Source organism: Halichoeres trimaculatus, unplaced genomic scaffold (genome assembly GCF_033239565.1).
Source record: "Halichoeres trimaculatus isolate MK-OKI-2021-1 unplaced genomic scaffold, fHalTri1.1 fHalTri1_scaffold_21, whole genome shotgun sequence".
NCBI classification, from domain to species: domain Eukaryota; kingdom Metazoa; phylum Chordata; class Actinopteri; order Labriformes; family Labridae; genus Halichoeres; species Halichoeres trimaculatus.
Genome location: NW_027437199.1, coordinates 21,519,722 through 21,536,157, shown reverse-complemented (window position 1 = coordinate 21,536,157; position 16,436 = coordinate 21,519,722). Strand labels below are relative to the sequence as shown.

The following is a 16,436-nucleotide window of genomic DNA, read 5'->3' as shown; positions in this document are numbered from 1 at the left end:
ACAGATATATTCTCCAGTGACACTACAATGTTTGACATAATGGAAAAGCTATTTACAGCCACATGCGTTGAAGTACTCTATCATGAACATGATGTTCCTCTCTTAAATCAGTGTGCATGTAGAAAACATGAGTTTCTAAACAAACCAGTCAGTCAATCCAAAAACTGATGACAAAACAGAACTTTCTACCTTTTACGTTGAAATATGGCTTAAAGTAACTTCATTACTCTCACTCATGATGTCACCAGGTCTAGATCTATGAAACCAGCACTGATGTGTTTTATTGGAAATCATGATAGCCTTCTCTTTACTAATAAATGATTCAAGCTGAAAATTCACAAATGAATTGGTTCAAATGGTAGTTCCTATTGTAGCTGTCCAAATTAGCTGCTATTAACAGTAAGTGATTAGCTATTATTAGCATTAGTTCTAATGCAAAATCTTTTGATTTTTAAATCAATAATCATCGCTGCCCTCCTCTTCCTCGTCATACTTCCTCTTGAGGGAGTGCTTTTTGTGCTTACCCCTGTGCCTCCGCTTACCAGAGAAGTCAGGATCAGCTTCCCTCGTGTGGAGCTGCTCGTGCTTCTTCAGAAGGCCGGGCACAGAGAATCCTTTCCCACAGCTCTCACACGTCCAGGGCTTTTTGCATGTATGAGTCCTTTTGTGTACATTCAGGTGGGACGCTAACTTGTAGGTCTTCCCGCATACATCGCAGCTGTATGGGCGCTCGTTGGTGTGTAGCCTGATGTGGACCTTCAGGTTTCCTACCTGAGTGAAGGTCTTCTCGCAGATGGAGCAGCGGTAAGGTCGCTCTCTGGTGTGGATCCTCAGGTGAACCCTCAGGCAGTACTTGCTGGAAAACTTCTTCTGGCAGACTGGGCAGGGGATCTTGGCTTTGGGCACATGGTCTTGCTGGTGCCTCTTCAGGTCAGACAGGTAGACAAAGGTCTTCCCACACTGGGAGCAGAGGTACTGGCGGTCACCGATGTGGTAGCCCATGTGTCTCTTCAGCAGGCTGGGGACGAGGAATCTCTTCCCACAGCGCTCACACATGTGAGGGCGATCCCTGGTGTGCCAGCGCTCGTGGTTGGACAGCTTGAAAGCTGTCGGAAAGCTTTTGTTGCAGTGCTTGCAGGGAAACGTCATCTGACTGGTGTGGCACTCCATGTGTCGTTTGAAGTACGTTGACTGAGTGAAACCCTTGTTGCAGATGTCGCAGTAGAAGGGTTTTTGTCCACTGTGGGCCAGCATGTGCTTTGATAAGCTCTGCAGTTTAGTGAAACACTTTCCGCACTGACCACAAGCGTACGGACGCACGGTGCTGTGGGTTTTCAGGTGGTTGTTAAGGAATGCCTGGGTTCTGAAGCTCTTGTTGCACGCTGAGCAAACGAAAGGCTTCTCCCCTGTGTGGATTCTCTCATGGTCCATGAGCTTGGACTGATAGGGGAAGCTCTTATCACACACGCTGCAGGTGAACCTGTCAGCTGGTGGCCGGATTTGCTTCTTTCTTCTTATGCTTGGCTTCATGTCATCAACCAGGTCGAATCTAGGTGGAGGGAGTGGTGGCAGTGTGGGGAGGGAGAGTGAGTTAGTGGCGATCTGAGACACCCACTGATGCAGTGTGACTCGCTGAGTCTGGGGCTTCTGGCCGTCTGTTGGTTTTTGTAAGGGGGCGGTTTTGATGGGCACTTTGAGGACCCGGAAGGGGATCGATTTTAAATCTGGGACACGCTGCCCCTCAGGTTTATCCGATGTCTCACCATCTTTGTTTTTTGGAGGCTGTTCCTGGGTTGAGCTCTTCTCTTGCTCTGAGTTCTCCCTCTCTGCTGACGTTTCTACACTCTTCTCCTGTGAAGCATCAACATCAGGACCTTTCTCAGCGTGTTGCCCTTCACTCCTTGGTCCACTAGCATGGATTGCTGGGCTGTCAGAGTCATCTGACATCATTCCTAAGTCTTCTGTGTCACTGAAGGAGGTGGGGCTTGGTTGGTTGAGGGAGACTTGTGGTTGCTTTGGCGGTTCTGGTGGTGGTGGAGGTGGAGGTGGGGGTTCCACTGGTTTGGGTCTGAAGGCCAGTGAGGTGAGCACGCAGTCTCCGACAGAGGATGAGACAGTGGCTGCACAAAGAGAAAAAGATTTATGTCAATCATTGTCAAGGTATCAAAATATTTGAAATGCAACTTTTATTTACTATTTGTGTTTCCCTCACATGAACAACTTCATTTACCCTTAACACCAAGGAGTCCTTTGGCCTGCTGGTGCAGGAGGAGAGTCTTCAGGTCCCCTTGTGTGGGAATGACACCACCACACGCCTCCAACACTGGCTCTGTAGAGATCATGGCACCAAGCTGAGGAGCAGACGAGATTTTAATGTGATATCTGCAGTAAAGTAAACCTCACAGTTGTAGCCTTTATTTTGTGTTGATGATCAACCACATAAGTTTCTCAGTGCTCTTTTAAACTTTTTTTTTTTTAAAGTCACTCACTACTTCAACCAAAATAATATCATTCATCTAGATCCTATATAATTATCATTTTCAAATGATCATTTATCAAATTATATGATGAACAATTTCTTCTTTACCCCTAAAAAGTCTGAAAACAGTCCAATTAAAAAGACTGGACATTAGATTATTTCATTTCGTGAATGATCTTTCAGTTAAATATATCATCTAAATCTTTTATAAACCTGTTTTTGGCTTGATTGCAAAAGGATGTACAGGAAAGTTTGAATTTAGCTGTCTTGAAATATGCCTTGAGACAATCATATGAGCTATTAAAACACCCTAAAAGCCAATATATCTCAGCCGATGAATCTTTTTTAACAAGATGATCTTGAAGTTATTTAGATTTGACATACCGGTATTTGAGAATCAACAACACCCTGATTACACATTAGAGAAGTAGCGACCTGACCTTAGGCCACTAAATGTGAGCAATTAATGTGTTGATCTAGGCTTGGGTTAGCTTAATTAATTTGGTGGTGATCATCAACAAAGTGCATCTTAAAGGGATAGTTCCGTTTTTTTTTAAGTGGGGTTGTATGAGCTCTATGTGACCACTAAGGACATTAGATACAGTAGAAAGTTGTCTCCTCTCCCTCAGAAAGACACAAACTTTAATCGATGGTGACAAGGAAATAGGCGCTAACAGGGAGAGACCATACCAAATTCAAAGGCTATTTTCTCTGCCTACAAGAACTCAAATCAAAAAGTAATGTAACCACAGTTTAAGAGTACGCTACATAAAATATTTTTTAAGTGCATTAAGTCTTCGGAAATATAAACATTTATCCAGACCTAACGAACTGGTCATGTGTCCTTCCGCGCAGCACTTATGCGCTCCGTCCCCCCTCCTCCTTTCAGCTGTAGGGAATGTAAACAAGCTGTGCTTCGGGCGCCGGTTGTAGCCTCTTGTAAGTTTGATCAAGTATCGTAATTCTTTTGTTTGTACTCTAAGGATTGTGAGGCAGCGTAGGAAATTCAAAATGAGTGACTATGACAGTGACGACGAAGTTCCATTCACTTTGGAACCAAAAGGATACCTGTATGAACCGGAGCACACAGAGCTGCTACAGATGGCGACTGAATGGAATACAGAGGAAACATCCACGGACACTGGACATCAAGCTAGAGTCGGAAATACTCAGTGGTGTAAATGTCTGGGCTGTGACTCAATGCCCACGGATGCTGAGTGTTACTGCTGTCACGAGTGGAACTTGGTTACAGACACTCTTCACTCTGAGGACACTGCTGGCTCTCAAGCCGTCTGTATAACTCATCACACAGATTTCCCTGCTCTTCTAAATTCTGGAGTGTCCTGTAACAGCAACAACAACAACAACAGTCGTGGCTGCAGTAACACTCAGCATCTTGATGTCCAGTGTCCGCGGATGTTTCCTCTGTATTCCTTTCAGTCGCCATCTGTAGCAGCTCCTCTTCTGTGTACTCCGGTTCATACTGATACACTAAGCGGCAAGCGCCTCGTAGCCAGCTGTGGCTCTGCAACAGAGGTAGCGCCGTTTTACGACACGATGAGAACTAGAGCCTTATTTAGCTGTGTTTTTGTGTGAAAGTAACGCGCTGAAATTTCTCTAAATAAAGTGTGAATGCAGACAGATATCAGATTGTTTAGTGGGAGTCTGTTTATTTGTGTTTTTGGTCAAGTAAAATATGGCCCCGTCTGAGTGCAGAGGAAACCGGCAGACGAGCAGGGAGCGGGTGTTTGGTGCGAGCGCCCTGGACTTCTGCTGCACAAAAACACTGCTGTAGGGGTAATTTCTGCCCTAAACCTTGTGATAGGACCCAACTTGTTCCATCCTGGAGTGTCACTTTAAGGTCACTCAGAGTCCTAAAATCTGCACAAGATCTGTAAGAGTAGCAGACGACTCCAACACCTCCAACTATGTAATTTACAATGTTGTAAAAGTGAAGTTAGAAAGAAGAACAATGTCTTCATATCAGAAACTAACAAGCACATTTTCTGAACCCCATACTGTTTCAAGTGTTTCTGGACTTGTCCGGTGAATGTGACTCATATGAAGTATTACAGACAATTTTCATATTAAATAAGACATAAGCACTATTTGCAGTGCCTTAGTGGAAATTCTGAGTGTATGACAGGACGTGTATTTACCTGGGTTAGATTAGGAACAGGAAGAAGTTGCTCCAGCTTGCACACCAGACCTGCAGTCAGGGCCTGCAGCGCTGTATCAAACTTTGGGCCGTAATGAAACGGGAAGACGTCCTGGTAGAAGGGAATATAGCGGTTATGGCAATGAGGCTTTGACAGCTTTGCAGGATGACCACCAGTTTGTGTTTAGCAGCGTATGAGGGACGATTTGAATACCTGGAAAAAACGCTTCCTCTCAGCAGCACTTTTCAGCAGATTCTGGACCAGCACCATGAAGTTTGTTTGAGATTTCTCCACTTCTGAGTCCTTCTGCACCACAGGGAACACAACAAACTCAAGTCAAACCATGCACTTTACAAGTCTGCATTCAAAAGGATACGTCTGCGTGTGAAGGCTCTTACCCCTATAGCGGAGGAGACCTTCAACTTATTTATGAGAGTCTGGATAGATTTGGCATCAGGTTGACCATCTTTGTGAAGCAAATCCAAAATGATCTGAAGGACAAGATAAAAGCTTTGCAGAATATCAAACTGACGACACAACACAGATTTTAAAAGGAAACATACGGAGTTAATCATCACAGCTTGATGTGATGTTCACTTTAATGTTCAGAAACCTTAAGGAACAAAGAGAATTCTTATTAAATGAAACCAGTCAAAGACACCTAGGGGGAGCACACATCAGAGACTCAGTGTGGTTCCTCATAGTTCAGAAAAGACAAGTATTTCTCTGATCCCCATGTTTTTACCAGTACAGATCACTGCTGTGTGACAGCCTTACATAGATAATGAACTCTTACCCTTGCCCTCAGCCCCAGGAGGAGCTGTGCAGTCTGCTTGACGCTCATAAGTTCAGGAACAGTCTGCGTCACCATGGTCACAAACTCCTCCACTTTTCCGTATAGTTTCACCTTTCTTTGCCTTATAACCTGCCACATGAAGGAGTACGTCAGCTGCAGAGGGGAGGCCATGAGGCGCAGAGAGGCGAGGGGAATGGCACCTCCAGCACCTGTGAAGAACATGACCACAAGTTAGGAAGATTTAGAGTGTTTGATATCAGTGTTTTATGAAATTCATTCTTAAGTTTTTGGTCCCAGTCAAAGTGAAATGAGGAACAGAGTGTTCAGTCTCTTCCTGTAATATCATATTTGTGAACCCTGGGATCCCCCTGTTCTTCCTTTGAGAAGCTGTTCTCCCTGTGTCAAAGTCTATTCATTCATAGGTATAATAAGCAGGTAAGGTCTAAGAAGCTCTAGGGGGCGCCGTAGAGCTGACGACACGCATTGATTAGCTGCAGATGAGGTCAAAATGTGTGCACGTTTGCGTGTGCATGTTCAGTCTGGAGGAGAATGAGCGCCAAACCGCTGTCGAGTAGCATTCAAACTCCACCAGCTGATGTTACATTAATGATAAAGTTATGGGGATAGTCATTTTGATTGAACACAACTCTGCAGCAGATACGGACTTCCGGTGAAATAGACGGTGTCTTGCAGAATCAAGGAATCCCCGCTAACTCGTGTTAGCAGGCTAACGGTCAAGCAACACAGAGAATGCTAAAAAGAAGCCCCTGAATGCATGTAAACCCTCGTTCTTCGATAGGGACCGGATCTGCTTTAACAGGGGTCTTAAACTGCGTTTTATTTTCTGACTCCATTCACATCAGCAGCTAGCGTTAGCCTGCTAACACTAGCTTAGCTCCTTACCTGCGGTATCGGAACGTTTCTCCATCCTGTGCTCAGTGTGTCGTTATATCATGAGTTCACACAGTCAGCTGCACAAAAACACGCTCCAGTGTTTCCGTTTACATCAAGTTTTAATTATTAAGCTATAAAAACCGTCTTTTTGCCACCGTCAAGCCAGGAAGAATAATGGCGACCGCTGGGGAGCGGCTTTCCAAAACAAAAGTCGGACTGTTTCCGGCGGAAGTGTCTGATAAAATTAAAAGCACATTTTTTTTGAAGGAGGGAAACGAAGAGCCTTTTCGTCCATGTGAAAAATGAGGATATTTATCTGTTTAAAAGACTTGTTACTACACTGGAGCTCATTTTAAAACTTATAATCACATTTTTAACCCTAAAAATCATATTATACTACGAAAAAAAAAATTCAAAACATTTGCAAAAACAAGAATGCACATTCAAAAACAAAAGCATTACAAATTATTTTGATATGATTCTTAAATATGCCATAACTTTGACACACACATGCATAATCAGGAATTTATGCATCTTTATATATTTGTCTAAATGATAGGCCTGCTTACCTAGAGGATTAAATGAGGTCCTGCAACTTGCGCAAATGTACCTAAGCAGTGCTGTTAGTGTTCTAGCTCCTTCCCAGTTGCCAGCCCCTCTCCTTACTGGTCATTTTCAGTGATATAAAGCCTGCAAGTATTTTCTTAACCCCATTTTAGAGTAAAATGCTAAATACTGTTGATGAATTACATTAGAAATGATATATGTTTCCCATTTATTTTAACCTTTTGCAACAGCCCCAGTTGTGGTTAAATTGACATAATCCACATCAGTAAATTATGTTCTCAATAAAAGCAAAAGATAAGGGGCCCGAGAACATGACCTAACAATTTTCAAGGTAATGTTCCCCCTCTTTCTCATGTCAGTATTCTCATAAATAAAAATGATGTGATATCATTGAAGTCCATTGTTTTTCATATTTAGTGAACTTTGCATCACCTTTTTATCAAAATAAGTTTACTATTCTTCTTTTAGATGAAACAGCATTTAAGGATATATTTAGCCTGACAGAATTTTGCCTACTGTATAAATCCAACATCATACTTTCAATTACCAACAAGTACTCGTAAAGTGGACCATCAATATAACATGGTTTCAGTCATGGTCCAGACGCAAGGAGATAACAAAATAGCATCAGGATTTGCAGAAATGTAAAGAAGACATTCATCATATGGCTGTTACAGACTGGCAAAGGTTGGTCCAAGTGAATTATGATGTGAAATATTAGAGTGCCAATAAGATAATTGATTTTTCACCTCATAAGACAAATTTCAATCATGACGACAAAAAGAAAAAAAATAAGCGGGAGTGTACTCTCAAAATAAAAAATTTAGTTTATAATATTCTTTGCAAAACAGAAATGAAGTTGTTTCCTAACTTTTTAATCCTTCACTTGTGCAATCATTGTGTGAATTCTTCATTTAAAACAATGAACCTGGGTACAAAAATGTTAATTCTTTAATGGTTTATCTTGTAAATAACTTAAATGTTTCACCAACAATACGACACAAAATACAAACATTACAATTGTACAAATCACAAGAAAGACGATAAAGCACAGAAGTTGAAGCTTTTTTTCTTCAACAGTAAACATTTCAACAGAAGTACATTTTTCCATGTTTTCAGGACGAGTTTTGGAAGTAAATCATTGGAAGTGCTGCTGATATACTAACAGTCCTCTGTAGCTAAGGCTAGCATAGCCTGCGGTCGGGAAAGATTCTCTGCTGTTGATTCATGGGGATCTGCCGACATCAGTCGTGTTTGTAACTGGTATTTCCTCCAGCCTACGGCCAGTCCTTTTGTAACGAGAACAAGACTTCCTTATGCTCCTCACTGAGCTCATCTGTCCATCCATCCATCCTTCCCTGTCGCCCTCACTTTCCCTCGTCCTGTCTGTCCTGTCTCCCGCTCCCTCTTTCTCTCTGACACATACAGTGCACGAGCGCTCACACTTTGGGAGTCATGTTCTCATGACTGAACATGATTGACTCAGTGAATGAGGCATTAAAAACTCTAACACACCCGCTGTGGCCTCAGCAACAGCGATAGATCACTGGGCAACAGCTTTGAAATACAATGAGGGGATTCAAAGAGCCTCTGGCCATGGCGATCTGCCATCTGGTCAGATCTTTGATACACAAAGTAGGTCACTTGTTGAACTACTTGGCGTGTTGTTTGTGACAAGCAGGTTCTTATTTTGTGATGGATCACAGATCAAAACAATGTCAACAACATGTTGAGGGCAGAAGGGAGCGGGGCAAAAACAGCTTTTTCCACGAGCGCTGAGACTCTGATAGTGTCACTTTTCTACACAATGGTAAACAGGGTTTCATCAAAACTGAAACTAAGTCCTGAAACAGCATTTATGTTTTTCTTTTGAGGCTTTAGTAAAAGTTTTTGTTACAGTTTAAAACTGGAGCACAACATCCTAAATAAGCACAACACCCTATATCACAATGTTTAAGAGACAGGACTGATAAGTGAACTGGGCCGAGATGAGATCATCCATGTTCATCCACAGACATTTCAGTCATTAAACAGCCATTATGTTGAGACTTCTTCCTCTAGTCGAACAGAGACTCATGGGATGGGTAAGTGCTAGAAAAAATGCGCGACACAGCCGCCCTCTCTGCAGGTGACTTTGACTTGTAGCTCAGATCCATCCACTCAGTTCAGAGACGGCAGAGGAAGAGTCAGACGGCACTTGTCCTTCCAGCTGCAGCCTGAACAACCTGGACTGTTAACACTCCTCCGTTAGAGATTTCTCTTTGCAATTACTCATGCTTCATCCACTCTCATGCTCAGGGACGACCTCCCCCGCCGGCAGAGTGTCAGCGGTGTGGGTGAGTGTTTGAAGTGGGATGGAGATAGACACACTTGGGATGGTGTCAGGAGGTGCCATTGGGCTATTTTCAGTACGGCAAACTGGTCTGTGCCTTCCAGATTTGACCTACAATTAGAGTAGAAAAAAGTTAGGAAATCACAAACTATCACATGAATGTTCCCCCTTCATGATGAGCTCATGACAGATGATAAATCTCCAGAGCGGAAATCATTACATTAGGTAGCAACACAGCTTCAGAGTACCACTGAATATTTGATGAGCTGTTGTTAACTTCACCAGAATTGCCTTCCAGGAAGTGCTCATAAAAATGAAGCATTATCTCGTATTAGACTGACCCATGAGACCAAAACACACGGGAGTCAATGTAGTTGATGAAAAATTACCACCAGAGGGAGGATTTCTTTTTTTATTTATTTATTTTTTTATGAGGGCACTTTTATGAAAACCACTAAAACCACTTTAACCCGGGTTACATACAGTCTGCTTTACCGTGAACACATCCTCTCTGAGGAAGTGACTGCTAATAGATTTACATTCATAAAGAGGCAGGAAGCATGAACACTGTGCTGAAATTGACAGGTTGTAGAAACTGCAATAAGTGCATCTGACGTGGTCGGCAAAGAGAGAAGAGATTTATGCTTCAAATCTTAAATGTTTGAAAATAATGAAAACACTTTGACATGACTAGTCCTGTATGAGAGTTAAAAACCATCCATAAACTATGATCCAGCTGAGGATGAAAGCTGTGAATGAAAAATTTATTACGTCTGCATGCACTGGCTCTAAATAGGAGCTTAACCAGATCTGAAAATAATGATCTTAATTAGCTCATTTATACACTTGTTGAATATTTCAATCCCTAGTTGTTGAATTATGAACTCATTGAAATAAATAACAGTGGTAAAGAGGGTATGATTTGAGGCATGGCTACTCTAAGATAGGGGCGGGGCCTGTAAGGAAAAATAGTCTCTATGACCACACCACGCCGGCTGACAAAGTTTAGTTGTGAGAAGAGAGATCTGTCGTTTTCTCTGCTGAAATGATTTCTGTGATTAATTTTGTAGTGATGGTGGACACTGGAGCCTAACTGTCAGAAAAAGGACAGAAGAGCAGAAGAAAGATAAACAGGAGAGAGATAGAGCAAGAGCTAAAGGCGAAAACGCGAGCTAATCTGTTTGTGCTAATGTTGATTGCAACCCACAGTCAGCAGTTATTCTGCAGTGGTCTGTTCAAACTTGAGAGTCTATCAATAAAATGAAGAGTGAGGTTACGTTAGCTCTGCTTGGTGGATGAATGGCACACAAAATCAAGATTCACTAACGTTTATATTCAAGCTTTGGCGCTACATATCTCTTGATAAATACCTTAGCTCATCACGTTGTATTTAGTAAGAAGATGTCCTGAACAAAAAATAAAGAAAAGTTGTTTCAAAAACAAGACTCGATCTCCATTCATTTCCAAAACAAACACACACCTTGTTAAGAGCCACATCTTCATGACAGTGTGCATAAGACTCTGGGTCAAGAGGTGGCGCTGCAGTCTAATTAAACAGATCCTCCTCACAGCTTTTTTAATGACTATGCAAAGCCGTTACATGTATATGCTAGTCAAGTCACAGACATGTCCGCCCCAGTAGAGTACAAGTGCCTTAATATTGAGCATCAAACAGTAAAAACTTAATGTGAAAATAATTTAAACTGTGGTTTATCATAAATCATAATTTAATTAATTATCATCATCTTTTTATGCTTTTAATTTTTTTTATTTTTTTATTTTTATTTTTATTTTTTTACACATTTTCACTTTGTAAATTTTATAGTTGGGTATTTTTTTTTTCTTTTTTCTGTCCTAAGAAAGGGTTGAGGTGAGATTGTAGACAAACCATTTTTAATAATAATAATAATAATAATAATAATAATAATAATAATAATAATAATAATAATAATAATAATAATAATAATAATAACAATAATAATAATAATAACAATAACAATAACAATAATAATAATAATAATAATAATAATAATAATAATAATAACAATAATAATAATAATAATAATAATAATAAAAACAGTAATAATAATAATTAAAAAATAATATTTAATATTATTTGAAAATCATTACTCATGACCGCTACTCAATAAAAATGAAATAATTTCTATTTAATCTAACATCATCTTACCGTTTGTTTAAGCTTAACAAGAAAAGAAAAAAAAGAAAAAAAGAAAAAAAAGAAAAGCAAATAAAGAAAAATAGAAAAAAAGAAAGGAAAAGAAAAGAAAAAAAGTAAAGAAAAGAAAAAAGTAAAATAAAAAAATAAAAAAGTAAAATAAAAAAATAAAAAACAGAAAATAAAGAAAAAAAAAGAAAAGAAAAGAAGAAAAGAAAAGAAGAAAAGAAAAGAAACAAACATGCATGGGACGCATCAAATCTGAGACTTACACATAAATTCTATAAACCAAAATGAAAAGACGCGATCTCACACAGCCTTCCTTCTGCTCTGTCATAAATAACTCTCTTTAATGTCTTAGCTCCCTCAGTATGCTTGGCTTTATTTAGATTGGTTGAAAATAAATCCACACTGGGTTGATTCAATCACTTACCAGCCACACCAACATCACAACACAAGCTGTGAAGGGGATGAGAGCCAGCAGCAGAGGAGTCCTCTTCCACCAGCTGGAATCACGACCCTTCTCCTGACCGCCTGTGAGAGGTAAATGTTATCTGAGATTCTCCTGACTTCAGTTACAGCACAGAAATCTGATAGTGCTCCAGCTATTGTCATGAGCACTTATCTTTACACATGACTCTTTACCCCCTCGCCTAACAGGAGGAGACAGGAATAAACATCCAATCTGGTTTGGTAAGTTCAAACTGTGTGAGGCTTTTAACGCAGCTTTTGATCATGATTCCTTTAATTACCTGTAGTGGTTGTGTGTTAGAGGTAACAAATCTGAATCCCCAAATCAATATCCTCCCATAGTCTGGCTTCAAAGCTGCTTCAGGGCCTTCCATTAGGAATGAGAATGCAAAGGAAGACATACCTGGTTTTGGCTGTGGATTAAGGCACGGGGGCGGCTTGCACGAGAAGCCAGATGTGCCTTGAGAGGCGGCGTTTAAGACGTCTTTGATGTAGTCAAAGTAAAGACCAGACATTAAGCTCCCCTCTCTGTAGTGACACTGGAAGACTTGCATCGCTGTTTCCTGGAGGATCAAACAACAAACAAGCCACCCTGAAATAACTCAATGATGCATCCTAATCTGCAACACAGGCCTTAAATATCTGAAATGCTGCTTCTCCTCCATGAGACTGAGCGGCAGGGCTCATATGCACTTCCATTTGATGGATTTGATCCTTTCTTTGCAGCTGGTTTCAATGAAGATATATCATAAAGTGTTTTTCTGTGACTTACCAGCTCTTCATGATCAAAAGTGAAGCGTAAACTCTTCAACATGGCGATGAAGACGATGAGGTTTTCCTTGTTGGAGGAGATGGCACCAAACATGCTGGCCAGTTTCCGAAGACTCTGCTCCAAAGGATAGATGTTTAACACCACCCAGCACGGCCCGGCCTGGATGCAAGATGAAATGCAGCGACTTGAGATTTAGACATAGATTGGTTAAAATTCCTTATTCTTAACAGTCAAAATCTAAAACATTTGAGATTAAGTTAAAACAGCAAAAGCAACACCAAAGGACAAAGAAGACACTGTGGGAAAAACGCACAGTCCCATCCTCCTGGTCTCACTTACCCTGCACTACAAAAAACTGAAATCTCATCAAAGGTTTTTGTCTCTTTTTTTGAGCAAAAACTGTCTTGTTATACTTGATATGAGCCACATTTAACTGATCAGTCCAGAAAAATGTATTTTTTTTTTTAAAGACAAAAATGAGGTCTGCATTGCTGGTAACAAGTAAAAAAAAAAAAGAAATCTGCCAATAGAACAAGAGAAATTAGCTTAAAAAATTAGCTCAAAAATTGAATAACGTCTTAATTCAAGTAACTTTTCTTTTGTTCCTTTGGCAGAATTTTTTTTACTTCTTACAAACAATTCTGACCACGTTTCTGTCTTTAAATGACTTGAAAAAAGACATTTTTCTGGACTGCTCAGGTGAATGTGGCTCATATCAAGTATAACAAGACAGTTTTTGCTCAAAAAAAAAGACAAAAACCTTTGATGAGATTTCAGTTTTTTGTAGTGCAGGGTAAGTGAGAGGTTAAAAAGACATTTTCTACTAAAAATAAGACAAAAACACTTGATAAGATTTCAGTGTTTTTTCCAGTCTGGATTCAAACGCGCACAGCCACTCACTGACTCTTTCACTTCTCCATACGTACCACTTCTTTGGGGATGTAACTAACAGGAATCTCATAATCGGAGGGGATATTCTGCTTCTGCAGGAAAAAAAAGATACAGAATTAACTAAGACAAATTTAATCAGAGTAAAAAAATCTGATCTGTTTGATGCCATCGCTTTCAAAAGGATGGATCAACGATGAGTCTTTTGTCACTCAAAGTGAATCTTACCAGTAACGACAGGTTGCTCACATCATCAGTAATTGGTGTCCCAAATTTCCCGGAGCAGAGATTCAGACTTGTAAACACACTCAAGAGGAGACAAGGTGCTTTCAAGATCTGACAGAGAGAAAAAGGTGGATTTGTTACACATCACTTCTACCGTCCTGAATTTAGAACAATTTAAAAAGAATTAACTTAAAGCTGTTAAAATTTTGCAAAGGAGAAGAATTTGATCCTTTTGAAAACTGTTACCCACGAACAGTTAAAACACTTTCACTGATTTTAAATTTACACAACCAGCATAATAAAAACTTCATGTTCCTGCATGCTTTAAATCCTCCATTGATCTCTGTGCATGTAATGTTTGTGTCTTTTGCGGCAAAAAGCAAGAGGAAGAGTAATATTAAAGGACGGAACTGAAAGTCTGTGTGTGGTTATAAAAAAACAACATAAAACTGCAAAAAAAAAAAAAGGAATATAAAAACAAAATTAGTCTGAAAGCTAAAATATTAAATATTTTGTCTGAGCAAAAGCATGCTATCAAATGTATTGTTTTATTTTAGTTCCTCTCAAAGCTTTTTTTTTTTTTTTTTTTTTTTTTAACAATATTTGAATCAGGTTTGCCTTGATGTGCTTTGCACCAAAGCAGATTATCCTTAAGTATTTTATAAATCTTTAAGTATTTGACTGTTAGAAAAGACAAAAGAGCAAAAACTGTAAAAATCATAGACTCTGGGAAAATGTGAAAAAAATGTTTTTACCTTTTTTATGAAAAAAATAAACCGTTAAAATAAAGTGTTATTAGCTAATTTTTAAAGGATGAATTATTTGGTTAAAGTTCTGGTCCATGCAAATATCTGCACACCAGACACTTTCTCATAATTTTATCTTTCTTTAAAATCCATTTCAACACTTACAATTCTCCCTAACATCATGTATGTGACATCCGTAAGGACTTCTCCTTTCATTTAAGAGATAAGCTTCAAGATTAAATCATAAACTGAGCTCAGATGTTATAAAAATGACAGGCAGGCATGGATCTATCTTTTTCATCAAGTCCTATAGTCCCGATCTATAAGAGGAATAAAAGAGGGGCTGCAGTTGGACTTCAGGGAGAACACATGCTTGCCTCCCCTGTTCAATATATTGAGTGAAAGCAAACTGCCTCCCTGCGTCCGCTCACTTCACTCCCCCCTTTTAACAGGATGCAACAGCAGCAGTATGTGGAGCAATTACTGCAGGGCTCTTAACACACTACACTACCTCTAATGTAATGATAAAGCCTTTAACACTGGGAGGATTCTCCTTTATGGCGCTATATATTTCATACTCAATGCCATAATTAAGTTAAACATGAACACATGGAGCATTAATTTTTGATAATCAAAGCACACAAATCAAAAAAGGTTAAATTCTTTTGAGAACTTGAAGAAGAGTTGATTTTTCTGAAGTCTTACAGTAGTTTTTCATTAAGAGCATAAAGCTGACAAAACCCAGAAATATGCAGAAAGGACCCAAACTATAAAACATGACAAAAGTGCTCTGAATGAAACAAAAGCAGGCAGAAAAAAGAAAAAGATGCTACTTACTTTCTCCCTCATATGGAGCAAGAATCTGTGTTTTCTCACATCTGCAGCGTGAAATGAAGTGTTTGCACTCCTAAGACACGGCTCATTGTGTGCATGTGTGTGATGTCCGGCTGTAGTGAAACTTGAGGATGGGCTGGCAGTCTGCTTTCACTCCAGACAGATTGGTGAAGTCGTTCCTTTTTTTTTTTTTTTTTTTTTTGACGTGGTGAAGAGAGGCCGCCTACAGGCTGAGTCACTGTGTCACACACTGACGCTGTCTGAGACTTTTCCATAAACTCCCACGTTTCAATTTGTTCGTCAGGGGAGAAAGTGGGCACTTGTTCTCTCGAGGGAATATTGTTTCCCTTTAAGTGTGTCAAGGTTATTCCCCAGGCTGTTGATCAGACAGTGGAAATGAGATGATAAAAGGTCTTTATTAATGTTTTAACACTTGTTTGAGGGCTGAAGGTGGCTATAAAAGTTTTTTTTTTTACTATCATAATATATTGAGTGATTTTTTTAAATTACCATAATATATTCAGTCATTTTTTTCAAAATTTCTTGACCAAAATTCTCAATTTCTACTGCTTTGTCTTTTGAACAGAAAGCATGACTGCTTTATATCTGTATAACATAAACTAAATCAGCAAAACCCTTTTTTCATTAATTTTTAGAAATCTAAAATTCAAAGAAAATTATGTAAAGATGTAATCAGCCTTTAAAGATGAAAAGTTCTCTCTTTTCTTTTAATGTTATAATTATTCTAGACAAACAAGTGATGAACATTTTCATGTTTAACACCCAGTGTTGTAAAGCTCCAGTAGGAAACTTCAGCTAATGTCAATTTTGGAGCCCCCTTGTGGACAAAATGTATCTCTCATGAGATATCACACCATGCACATGCTGCTCAAACCTGACACACAGGATCAGCACGAGAGAGCATGTGTGGCTTTTATACTTTTTAACACTGAACGTGGCGTCCATTCCCAAGCTGCAGGGGGCAGTATTACAAATGTCTACTGCAGTACTAAAATAGAGGAGAAGAAGTTGTTTACACAATTTGTTGATGAATTCCTCTTTTCTGCTGAGTGTGGCCACAATTTCCCACCAGGAAG

The 16,436-nt window shown here is 39.6% G+C and overlaps 2 protein-coding genes across 2 annotated transcripts; both read right to left on the bottom strand.

The window, feature by feature from the left end:
• Positions 1-448: 448 nt before the first annotated feature.
• On the bottom strand, positions 449-6,557 carry LOC141810534 (uncharacterized). The gene is made up of 7 exons (XM_074698186.1): positions 6,338-6,557; positions 5,435-5,643; positions 5,037-5,129; positions 4,852-4,944; positions 4,639-4,749; positions 2,231-2,351; positions 449-2,120 (listed from the first exon to the last, which is right to left on the bottom strand). Exons 1-7 carry the CDS (start codon positions 6,360-6,362, stop codon positions 457-459), a joined length of 2,316 nt encoding a protein of 771 aa, XP_074554287.1. The 5' UTR covers positions 6,363-6,557; the 3' UTR covers positions 449-456.
• A 1,271-nt stretch (positions 6,558-7,828) lies between these two features.
• Positions 7,829-15,510, bottom strand: LOC141810726 (uncharacterized). The gene is made up of 7 exons (XM_074698511.1): positions 15,343-15,510; positions 13,763-13,870; positions 13,573-13,629; positions 12,647-12,805; positions 12,278-12,437; positions 11,837-11,937; positions 7,829-9,338 (listed from the first exon to the last, which is right to left on the bottom strand). Exons 1-7 carry the CDS (start codon positions 15,352-15,354, stop codon positions 9,174-9,176), a joined length of 762 nt encoding a protein of 253 aa, XP_074554612.1. The 5' UTR covers positions 15,355-15,510; the 3' UTR covers positions 7,829-9,173.
• Between the last annotated feature and the right edge of the window lie 926 nt (positions 15,511-16,436).

What these genes read in the sequence shown, in the direction of transcription:
- LOC141810534 (XM_074698186.1), bottom strand. Translation starts at nt 6,362, where the DNA reads ATGGAGAAACGTTCCGATACCGCAG. An exon ending in AGAGGAAGCGTTTTTTCCAG is followed by an intron (nt 4,750 to 4,851) that starts GTATTCAAATCG and finishes CCCTTCTACCAG; the next exon opens with GACGTCTTCCCGTTTCATTA. An exon ending in CTGTTCCTAATCTAACCCAG is followed by an intron (nt 2,352 to 4,638) that starts GTAAATACACGT and finishes TCTGCTCCTCAG; the next exon opens with CTTGGTGCCATGATCTCTAC.
- LOC141810726 (XM_074698511.1), bottom strand. An exon ending in GTTACATCCCCAAAGAAGTG is followed by an intron (nt 12,806 to 13,572) that starts GTACGTATGGAG and finishes TCTTGCATCCAG; the next exon opens with GCCGGGCCGTGCTGGGTGGT. An exon ending in TAATCCACAGCCAAAACCAG is followed by an intron (nt 11,938 to 12,277) that starts GTATGTCTTCCT and finishes TACCTCTCACAG; the next exon opens with GCGGTCAGGAGAAGGGTCGT.